The sequence below is a fragment of the Phoxinus phoxinus genome (genome assembly GCF_949152265.1).
Source record: "Phoxinus phoxinus genome assembly, chromosome: 11".
In the NCBI taxonomy this organism is placed as follows: Eukaryota; Metazoa; Chordata; class Actinopteri; order Cypriniformes; family Leuciscidae; genus Phoxinus; species Phoxinus phoxinus.
The window spans coordinates 15,241,470-15,253,722 of NC_136886.1; the positions used below are offsets into that span (position 1 = coordinate 15,241,470).

The following is a 12,253-nucleotide window of genomic DNA, read 5'->3' on the forward strand; positions in this document are numbered from 1 at the left end:
AAAATGTCTAATCTGTTATTTGCTTCAGCTTTTTTATGTTTTTCTTTGTATCGTTTGCATTGTTGTCTAAACAGGAATTGTAGCAGTTTGACAGAGGGAAATGGATTTGGGTAGTTGACAAATAACATTGACATTGAGCTTGTTATTTCAACATCAAGGTTTTAAGTTAAAATTTCTCATCAAGTTTCTAATCACATTTTATTTATTTGTGTAGAAATATTCTATATAGACGTCTCTCAAGTCAGTATATTTAAAGCATGCTTGTATAATAATAGGTGTAGTAGGAAGTAGGCATCAGGATATTGTTCCTCAATGCAAAACTGCCTCTTTGGACTACTGCCATTACTCTGCACAACTTCATAAATGTTATAATCATTTCTGCTACTGTAATATATACTGTAATAATTTATATAAAATAGCTGTTTTTTATAATTATAATATTGCATTGCACTAGTTAAAACATTATTTGTATCCCTGATGCAATATTTTTATTGTGCTTCTGTGTAGTTTACTGTATACAATTAGTGGCCAAAATGTATGTCCAGAGGAGGTATGTGTCTTTAATCACCCTACAAATATATTTTTATATAATTTAAATATGAGGGAAGAGCATTTATTTTCTCTGACAATTTTATTTGGCAAAAAATGGTAAACTACAGCTACAGGTTTTATTTTACTATGCAAAAACAATGCATAGAAAAACAAAAGGCACACAGTAAAAAGCATACATTGACTAGAACATAATCAGTTATTATTATTTTGTTGGTTCTCCCTTGTTTTTGCATGTTCAGAATTTCTTTGTATGACAGGCAAAAATATGTCCGCTCAATTTGTGTTCTTTTGAAATTCTTTTCAACTATATAAGATAATAATAAGAAATGTTTCTTGAGCAGCAAATCAGCATATTAGAATGATTTCTGAAGGATCATGTGACAATGCAGTAATGATGCTGAAAATTCAGCTTTGCCATCACAGGAATAAATTACATTTTAAAATGTGTTCTTAAAAACAGTTATTGTAAATTGTAATAATATTATACAATATTTGTTTTTAAAATATGATTCTGTCATGAGTCTGATTTTAATTAGTGTTTTTTTGTATAATTCTTATGGGAAAAGGAGATTATGGGAGAATGGATTATGATTCATTAAAATGATTAGTTTAACGAGGGACTGAAGTGCTCATGATTTCGATCAGCAGTTTCTACAAAATTCTCTTTAGAGATGCTTTAGAGATACAAAAAGCTGTTAGCTATATTAGTAGAACATTTTAGATTCAAAGTTAATTTATACTGTAGCTTCGGAAAATATTGATTGTGATTCCATATGTATTTGTAGGTTATAGCACCATGAGCCCTCAGGAGGACAGCGAGAACCCGCCCGGCAACAACGATCCTCTATCAGCAGGCGTTGACGTGGGCAATCACGACGAGGACCTCGACCTGGACACTCCTCCGCAGACCGCCGCTCTTCTCAGCCATAAGTTCCATCCCTATCGGCACCCCCACACACACCACCCCCTGCACTTGCACACACACCATCTCCAGGCGGCCGTCACCGTGCACAGCGTGGACGCCGAGTGCTGATCCGGCCCACCCTTGACCCCAAACAACCCGCCAACCCTGCCTTTTAATGCCACTAATATCTTCATCCACCACCCCCAACATCAGCCAGCCCTCCAGTCAGGCCCTGTATCCTCCAAAAACAGGAGAGAACCTGAACTCCCAGCTCTCCACTGGGCATCCACTGCTGGTGGTCAGAGGTGTTTTGTGCTTCGTGACCATGGGGGTGAACATTTGACCCTCCCTCATTAGGGAGTGGATTTGGCAGGTGCACACGATACAAAGCTCCTTGTTTTTTCTTTCTTTCTATTTTTCCAAGAAACAATGAAGATGAAAGGATTATTTTTCTACTATTTATTTAACAGGAGTGGAGATGGAGATAAATGAATGGGGAGAAAAGAGAAATTGACTGACTGTATTTGTCAGCTTTCTACTTGGCCCGTGGAGCCCATTTTAGAACCCGGCTCTGTTTTTTTTTCCCATCCTCGTTTTGACTGCGTAGCAGCCTTGAAGGATTCGATTCATGGCACATTCGAGTCTCACACATGCCATGAGAATTTCTTGTGGGGAGAGTAAACAAAGCATTTCAAGGAACAATAGACATGAATGCCTGTGCTGCACATCAAGGAGACGTGAAAAAGTGTTGTATTCTGATGAGCTGTCACTCTCTGGTTTGTTTGTTTTTTGACGGTATGACATGATGGTGAATTTCAAGACACTGTGCAATGTGACCAAGGTGTTCTGGGCCACAAACCCAGCGCAGGATATTTGACATTTTTTAAAAGATGACTGGGAGAGAGAAGATGCTCAGTCCTGCTACTGTGTGTGTGTGTGTGAAAGCACTCGTCGTGTTTCTGTCTGCCTGATTATTTTACATTTGGTGTACGAGAGAGTGTGCATGTGTTGGTCCTTGTGTACGTAATTGTGTGTGAATGCGATGGATGTGTGATACCACAGATGGATCGTCTCCATTAAATGTTGTCGATTTTTTTAAGTCATTAGTCAGTATTGATGGAATGCCATGATATTTTTCAGATCCTTCTAAACCCATGTGCACTTTTACTCAACTGCCTGTCTACAGATATGTAGACATTGTGCTCCTATGGTTTTAGAGGGATTGTGTCTATTGTTTTCAGAATGAAATGATATACCATGTATATACATCTAAAATTTAACAAAGTAGCTATAAATGTGTCATACACTACAAATCTTTTATCCTCGTCGGAAGTGTTTTATTTTGTCAGTGTTTATTGAGCTGTGCATTTTTTTTTCTGCATATGCTCTTAAATCGCTTTGAGATTTGGGTGGGGGAAATAGCTAATGAATAGTTTATGATTTTAATTTACCTGTGACGAGATAACACGGCCAAAATCATGAGTCAAGTGATCTTAAATTATCAAAACACAACTTTTCTCACATGATACAGAAGTCTGGTATTAGTTCTGTCCAGCCAAGTCCCTGTGAAATTTCAAACTCAATCTGTTACAGTGACAGTTTTAAGCAAGTATACCTTAGAGACTGCTGAATCATATCTATGAATCATATTTTATGAGCTTAAAGTTCAGTCCGTGTGCAGATAACATTTATATTTGGTCATATAACACCTTCAAAGATGATATTCAGATATATTGCAGGGTTAATGTGATAAACTGTTTTACTTTGATTTGAATGTGGCTTAGATCAATCTGGGCATTATAGGATACCTGGTTGTATCTGTGATTGCAACATAAGTGATAACGCATAATTTGGCATTTGTGTTTATATACAGTTCTGCAGCGTCATATGAAAAGATCACATATTAGCTTTATTAAAATGTTTTGCAGAGCAAGTAACTTCAATACTTAGTGGATGAAGATTTCAGTCAGCTCATAATTCAACCACCCTAGGAGGATTGTTGGCTAGTTGTCACTTTTTACTCCAGTGAATAAGGTGGGGTTACTGAATAAATCAATTTCTGTGTAGGCAAATGGCCACGAAAAAAACCTTTTAAATGTTATTGCCAAGGAAAAAAAAAGATTCAGTTGATTAAACGCATTGATTTTTGCACATTATATAAGGTAAAGGGAAATCTTTTCTGATAAATTCAAATGAATGTTTTGAGCTAGTCTCAAACCAACATAGATTTGTGTAACTGGACTTTTGACCTTATAGTTACTGAGAAGTATCCCAAGTGTTAGCTGCCCTGTTTGACAACTAGCCCCGATGTCCTCTAAATATTATTACTCAATTAACAGTTATCAACGTTACATCTTTCTTATGGAAGAACATTTGCATTCAAGTGCACCACTATAGTGTATTTCTTTTCAGTATATCCATTATAACACAGAAACATTGTAAAAAAAAATATTTGATATGAAAATACATGACTGCATACAGTGAATTGACTGTGTAAAATAAATGATGCAAAACAGTGGGCTTTACAGGGCAGGATTAACAGGAGTCTGCTCCATTATTACGTCATCAGCCCATTTCTGACCTACATTCACAGTTTTGGGTGCACATGCACATAACGGGCAAATAAGGTCATGTGAAGTGCAGGGCATTCCTCGCGCGCTGCCGCTGCCTGGGATTTGCATACAAGGTCATAAAAGACACAGTGGATAATTTTAACCCAAACGTCAGTTCCGCGCACACAGTGAGGTTGGCATAAAAGTGGAGCACTTCTGTTAAATTGGGTCCAAGAGGGACAGCACCATTTTTTTTCTTGAATCGGTTATTTGGAGCAGTGTGTTTCAAAGCACTTTCAAAGAAAACTACTATACACTTTGTATCCTCACATCAACAACGTGAGGATGCAAAGTCATCACCTGGCGTGGTATATTTTGCTGCGTTCACGCCATGTTGTGATGGTCACGTTCTCAGACTGGGAATTATTTGTTTCTATAGCAAATTAATATGTAGTGGTCATGTGTACTGAGCTTTTTAGAGAATTCCAAGTTTACAAGTTGTAATTGAGTTATACGAGGATGCGATCGTTTTTTACAAGCTGTAATCTCAAAATTATGAAAATTACGACTACGACGGTGTTATGCATTACTAAGTATTTAATTTAATTACTGTAATTTAATTAATTAGTTTCCCTTGAATAAGTAAGGGATAACTCTTCTTTTTTTCTGTAATTTAATTACAGTAACTTCTGATGTAATTGCATTAAATACTGTATTAACCAGTACAACATATAAAACAATAGTGGAGTTCAAAATTGAACGTCTACTGATAAAATGTATGTCCATACTTTGGTCAGTTCAAGAATAATTTATGCAATTTTATATTATTTATTTGAAAGAATTAAAAGAGCAGTTTAATGTCTATCCTTGCATTGTTCAACTGGTCCGAGGTTGAAATGGGATTTAGAAAGTAATTAGTAAAGTAATGCTGCAATACCTTTTAGAGAGAGTATTTAGAACAGTAATCTAAATACACTGTTGATAATGTCATTAGCTAGTAATTAATTACTTTTTTTAGAGTAACTTACCCAACACTGATTATGACGGTGTGTGTGAATGCACAGTTACATACCCTAAAAATGTTCCAATATGACATATGTAAACATTTTTCCTATTCATTTTTATTAACAAGAGTGTTTATTGTAATTTCATGTGTTCCGTTTATTTATTTGGACTGCAAAAAAAAAAAAAAGTATTTAGAGTAATTTGCATAACTATTTACATAGCCTAATTACATTACAGATGAAAGAGTTTTTACATGTTAAATACATAATGCTATTTAAAACCAACTCAAAGCCCCAATCAGTCAAATCCTCAGTACAGAGTCAATGTGTAATTACAATCATTCAGTTAATTAGTTGTCGGCTCATTGCCAGTCGGGTTCACTCGGACCTATTCAGTGCGATTCATGAACTAAATGCTTACATTTTAGACTATGATTTTAGACCCATAATGAACCGGTTCAAATTAGTTCAACAGATTCATTGAAAAGAATCGACTCGAATGATTCGATTTAGTCGAAGCTTTAAAGAAAGCCAGTTAATTTGCTCCAGCATCTTCTCAAAATGCTTCTCTCATTCTGTCATTACCGCTTAGTTCTGTCAAACTTAGGCTATCTATCCGGTGAGATGTGCAGACTGTTCACTTTATTATACTTATTGTTCTCTCACTTTACTGTGAAACTCAAAATGTAGACTATGCATTGTGAAATGAATCAGACAGTCGCGCATAGGCCTAAATGAAAAAAATCGCCCGTGGATTCGCGATGTTTGAAACCACACACACACACACACACACACACACACACACACACACACACAACTCGGATACCGCCGCCCACGCACACTACGCATTAAACACAGCTCGCGGTGAGGAGTTGAAGGTTCCCATCACCCCTTTTCATAAACACACGCGCGTCCCAGATGCGCGATCTGCCCGCTCCAACACTGGCTCGAGCGCCCACGCACTACTTTTCTGAGCCATTGAAATATTCTGGTCTTCTCTCACTCCCACTCAGAGACGCGCTGAATCACTGCTTCAATTCATGCTCAGGTAATTCAGATGAACTCGTATATGTTAGGGTCTTTCTGAAACTTCCCAGCCTTAGTGATGGTGGAAAATCACCCGTGTGCAGTGCACTGAGCAATGATATTTTGAAATAGGCTATATTTTTTATTTTCCGTGTGCTTTAAACCGCAACTTCCTAAATTGCTCAGGTAATTTCAATTTCAATTGTTATTTGAATAGCTCAGAGCAATGTGCTAGGCTAGCTAGCCTATCCTCATTCGTAAAGAGTCAAACGCACGGGTCTGTAAATATTGTTGATGTGGGATGTGTAGCGGCTGAAACTGAAAGCGTTCATTCAGGGACATTATAAGGACTCCTGTGATGGAGTCTGCCAGGAGATGGCATTTAGCACACCCACGAGAGATGGCATAAGTCATTCATTCCACACCAGACCCAGTGTATAACGAGTCAAAAGATCTGTCAGGGATGCATGATTTTCTGCAGGCATGCCTTCAGATGTTTTTGCCATACATAAGCTCTCCACGCATACAGACTAAATGATTTTTGAGCTATAAATGTCATCTTGCCCAGTTTATTTATTCTTTCATGCAACGGTTCAATAAACAATAAGTTATGGACAACTTACATTTTTAGAAATATTATTGGCAGTTACAATTTTGCTCCATCAATGTAAAATAGTTTGAAATGAAAAAGCATCTCTGAGCAACACAGCAATGGTGTTTCATTCCTGAGTTATTCTGTATTTTTGAACAAAATTGGTTGAGTGAATGATTCAATAATGATAGTCACTCACTTATCAATAATCACCACTATTGGACAGAATTTTGGAAACATGAAAACAGTGATACAAACACAAGTGAAAAGTTGAACGGCACTGAAATTTTCTGCCAACATAGCCTTCTGTTATACTGAATATCAATAAAAGTGTGGGCACACATTGTTTGGCGAAATCCAGTTGTTTCAATATGAATCCACACAATCAGGAGTCTCGCGTGTGGGCAAAAAAGTTCCCCATGCAGATGTTATTCATGTTCAAGTTTTTCACATGGATTCGCCACGCTGGCCGACAGAAAGCTTCTTGATTTGAGTGACAGTGTGAGCTGAGCTTTAACCCAGCAAGCAATAGCCGTCATTTCACCGCCTAGGACTAACAATAGACCCGATAGTCCGATGAGTAACCCACTTCTAGCCAAAATAACTTTGAATTTGGTTACTTTTTTTTTTACCAAGATACTTGTATACTCCATGTAAGCAAAGTCAACAGTGATTACAAGGTGTTTGGTTCCATTTCTTATGCTCATGCGAGTCTGCGCATCTATTCTTGGGCTAGTTAGACGTCTATTAAATTTTCACTGACAGCCAAAAACGTTCCTTGTTTTACTAGATGTCAGGGCTGTGTTTGGATGGCTATTTCTTTTAAATGCCAAATTGCTTGCTGGGAAAGTATATAGTCACATTATTTTTTGTGTGTTTTTTAAGTCAATTGTCTATTTTCAATTGTGTATCCACAGCTCACACAAATTGTCAAACCAAACAGCTTTCTGTTGGTCAACGCAACACATTTTTGAGACTTGAACCCGTTGCGTTATCTGTGTGGGGAAATCCTTAGCTCACACGAAAATGTCAATCACGTGAATTGCAATTAAAATAACTCTATTTCCCCTACAGAAATGTACAGAACAACAGTAGGCTAAATGTAATTCTACTTTTAAGCAGATTTTTTTTTTGCCTGTGAATTTTTTCTGAAATTTCACAGTGACCACACCTAAAGGGTAGGCAATTTCGGAAAGGCTAGCAATATTTCGACATAGAAATCCAAAAAATCCGAGTCTGAAGACATGCACAGCTCAGGCCAGAACGTTACGGGTTGCCATCTCGTAATTATGGTTACGACATGCCGTGAACGCAGCATATAAGCTCATACTTTTATTAACCTTATATAGCCTAGTGTTACAAATGGGCTCTTATTGTAAAGTGTTACCATTTCATTTAAATTCAAACAGTCATGCTTAAAGATGGCCTTTTATAAATATCTACACAAAGGTCATAGCACATATTAGATACATATTGTATGTAATGTATACTCACACTTTATTTGACTCTATTTTAGAGCACTTGATAATTCTATCTAATCAAAATATGTATTGCACAATGAAAAAAATAACTGAAATCGAATGCGTTTCTGATTTATGTTTCTCCTGACTGCATGATGATACAGTTTGCTTTCTCGTGTCACTAGCTTTAAATATTCAACAAAAAAGTGAACAAAATAGACATAAACTAATGTAAAGATGGTAACAATTGTGACATTAAACATTTGGGCCGGACTTGCGTGTATTTTTGTCACATTGTTTTAACCGCTTGAGGTAGCCTACTAATGTTAGCATCCTCTCAGCCTCAATGCAGCATAGTCAACAAATGAATTACTTTATAATGATATGAGACATGTACTAGTGTTCTGCATACCATTTTGTTGTCTTAAGTTTTAAATCCGTCAAAACAAACTCCGAACCACGAGGCAGCTAGTGATAGTTTTTTATTTTGCCTCTAGAGACCGCTCTCGTACAGCGGACCCTTATCAGCCGCTCCAGCAACTGACGCCACCTGGCAAAACTATTGGTATGAATTTTTGCCTATAACGATTGTTCCTTATCGGTGCAGATTAATCGGCAAAACCAATCAATCGGTCGACCTCATAGCCTTACGGAACGCGCTAATGATGTGTAATGTCTGCACAAGCAGGGTGTGCAAGGTATGAAATACATAGCCTACTGTATGTTGAAAGGCATGTAGGACATCGTATCATTGCGTTCGGACAGAATGCATTGATTGGACGAACATTTTTGGTGCCTGAGACTTCCACATAAATAAAACATTTTATATATGACCACTTCTATTGACGCTATCAGGATGTGAAGAGAGTTTTACCAGTAAAAAACAAACAAAAAACAACTACTAACTTTAAAGTTGGCATGAAACAGAAGTTGCGATAGGCTTTTCCGTATTGTGATGTAGCTAGCCTATCCAAATGAATCAGCTTCTCTAATGAGAGAGAAAAATGAGAAAAAGAAAAGCAGGGCGGGACTTGATTTTGTCCATGGGGAACTGATAGGATCCTTAAATCATTGTAATTTTCTAATGTGATCTCATATGATTGACAGGTTGTCCCGCCCTCACGACGAAAAACACCTCACCAGAGAAGGGATGTTGCGAGGCACATATAAGAGGAAGCAGGCACATAATTTTTTTAAATAATGATTTACACATAAATATTTTATAATAAATATTCCATTAAAAAAGGTCAATTTTGATTTCATAGTGACTTTAACTGCATGTGCTTTATGATTCGCATAAATAAATAAATATTTAAATATTGATATTTTTTAATATTTAATAGCATATGTATATCTGCACACTAGAACTATATTATTTTATTACATCATTATCATAGACTGTTATGTGTTACTGTTTTATTATTATTTTATTTGCTGTCGTATGACATTGTTCTTTTCAGAATAATCGTTTTTTATTTATTTATTTATTTTAAATACTGTCCTGGTATAAGGGGAAAAAAGAGACTGACAGTCAGAATGTGTTTAGTTTTCCATCGGTGGAGGTCGCCAGCTGTACTGTGTCGGGGCTCATCCTCACTTACTTTCTATCTAGAGTGGTTTGACTCAAAGCACAGACGCCCACCTATCCGCTCTCTCCGACTCACTCACTTTCCACCGAGCGCTTCAAAATGGCGGCAGCTTCATCCATCCAGCCGCCGAGCGTGCACGGGATACCGCGGGAAAACTCACCTCACCCGGAGTCCGACAGCCCCGCGAGCCGGCAGGAAGAGGACGCAGCATCCGAGGGGATCACCATCCTTAGAGATCTACCGGAACTTGATCCCGAGGAGATCGAGAAACGGCTGGAGAAAACTCGCAGAGAGCTGAGCAACAGGAGGAAGATCCTTATTAAGAACCTGCCACAGGATACAACTAACCAGGTAAAGAGATTTACATAGGCTACATCAGCCTGACAGGTGAAAGTTTCACTGCTTACTAACGTTAGTTCATGAGAAAAAGAAACGCATTTCCAAGGGCTCTTAGCATTAAGAATGTTTTTCAAGATACATTTAACTTAACAGCTTTTTATTTCATGTGGTTACGTTAACTTACATCTATCTAACGTATATAAACAGACAGTTTAGCACAGCACATGATGCAGTTTAGCACACACGTGTAGCTTATATTTTTCAGCCAAAATAAATAAAATGGCAAGCCAAAATAAGTTCCTAGAAAGTTAAATTGAACCAATTGTTAGTTTGAAATAAGGAGATTTGGCATCAAATTAACGGCTGAGTAACGTTAAACGCAAAGAGTTCCGTTTAAGTGACCGTGAAAGATGAATTAATAGAAAAGTGCTGAAACTTTTACGTTTATCGTCGGAAAAGCTGTAGTAGCCTAGTATTTGGGCGCAACCCAAAACGTTATTTGCCTTAAAATAACAAAATGTATATTGTGAGTCACCACTGAAGTGAAACGAAAACACAAAAGCGTAAAATATGCAGTAAAATAACAGCCCCACGGCACCTTCTGATAAACGCGCCGCGCGCTCCGTCTGTAGCCTATAGCCGCCGAGTTCCGCTGAAAACGAGCTGCTCAACCGTCTCTTTCTGGTTCATTTTTAAATCAATATTTTTGTCTTATGTAGCCTACTCCTACAACGTAATCATAAAGACGATTAAAAGACACTCATTCACATTTAACTAATTCCGTGTAACTGAATATAGCCTACTGAACTTCTTTTGAAATAAATTCCATATAACACTCACTACCGTAACGAATTTCATTTGAATAAGCCAAATGTTTTCTTTTGTCAAATTATTCCTAATGATTTGCTGATATAGCCTACTGATGTCGTTCCTTTTAAAACGGCTGTGATATTTAAATATTACTTGTTTACTTACTATTGAAGGAAGCATGCATCAGCTTTTATTAATTTGCCTGGTTGTGGTTAGACGTTGTCTTGAGGCATGTTTGCTCATGGAGACAGACAGACAGACAGACTGAGATCCGGCTGAGGGCGTTCAGGCACGGAGAACAGCACAGCGGTGAGCTGAACTCTGAGTGGGAGATTTTCATATTCAACGAGCTGAGGCTCTACTGCCGATGGCATTTCCTACAGAGTTTTCCCCACATTATTAATGTCAGTAAACATGTCCTATACCTGGCTCCCTCGAAGGAGGTGTAATATTTCCCCAGCTTCAGGAGGAGATGAATGCAGTTAATATCCAATTGTTAGTATCTCCTGAACAGATGCCGCCGCACTGTACGTCTGCTCTTCAACAGTGCTTAAAACATGCACTTTCATGTTAGGTTGTCATGAATATCTCATGCTTTTTCCAAGTCATCTCAATGGCAAAATGTGTCCATTCATCGTGAATTCACCCTATGATTAATTGTTTTGATATACTATTGTATATTATTTCACATCTAGCACATACTGCATGGTGTATTACAAGCACCTATAACCTTAGACGGCACGACAGTGAGTAACAGTTTGGAGAAGAGTGTCAGGTGCACACCACCGCTGTGATCGGGTCACAGAGTAGCGGCTTATCACTAAGAACACATGTCAGGCAAAGCAGCTCTCTCTCTCTTTTTCTGTCTGTGTCCCTCATTCATACATACACAATCACTCCACTCCTTATACTGAATAATTTAGGAGCTGGTCGGTCACAGGTTGGGGCAGGATAAATGTCAGAAATCATGTTGATTGGCTCTTTGTCAGGTGACATCTGATGTGCTTCATATTTTGGGTGATCTCACCCCCTCCCCACGGTTGAGCTCTGTCCACTCTTCCACAGGTTTGTTGTTGGTTTGTCAGTGGGTGTCAGTAGCAGATGTTCAGCACTGGAGGATGGAGGTGCATGTTCTCACAACAATTAACGTGCATGTTCACACAACAATTAACGAAAAAACATGTAAAACACAATAAAATGAAAACATTAAAATTATATATAAGTAAATAATGTAATACCGGTAGTTTGTCAAAAAATATATTTGATTTTTGAGTGATTCAAAAGGTGACTCAAAAACTACTAATATATATATATATATATTAGTATAGTTTTTGAATCACTCAAAAATCAAATATATTTTTTGACAAACTACCGGTATTACATTATTTACTTATTACAGTGATATTTATATCAAGAAACTATTTA

At 37.5% G+C, this 12,253-nt stretch overlaps 2 protein-coding genes across 3 annotated transcripts in view; both read left to right on the top strand.

Annotated features, from left to right (window-relative positions):
• Positions 1 to 2,781, top strand: part of cachd1 (cache domain containing 1) — a 69,330-nt gene extending 66,549 nt beyond the window's left edge. For both annotated transcript variants that reach the window (XM_079628317.1, XM_079628316.1), the window contains one exon: positions 1,338 to 2,781. In XM_079628317.1, the coding sequence (XP_079484443.1) occupies positions 1,338 to 1,585 (248 nt within the window). In that variant the 3' untranslated portion in view covers positions 1,586 to 2,781. The remainder of the gene's footprint in view (positions 1 to 1,337) is intronic.
• A 6,860-nt stretch (positions 2,782 to 9,641) lies between these two features.
• The window catches only part of raver2 (ribonucleoprotein, PTB-binding 2), a 73,083-nt gene continuing 70,471 nt past the window's right edge, over positions 9,642 to 12,253 (top strand). Inside the window, exon 1 of the mRNA XM_079629178.1 lies at positions 9,642 to 10,030. Coding sequence (XP_079485304.1) covers positions 9,779 to 10,030 — 252 coding nt within the window. The 5' untranslated portion in view covers positions 9,642 to 9,778. The remainder of the gene's footprint in view (positions 10,031 to 12,253) is intronic.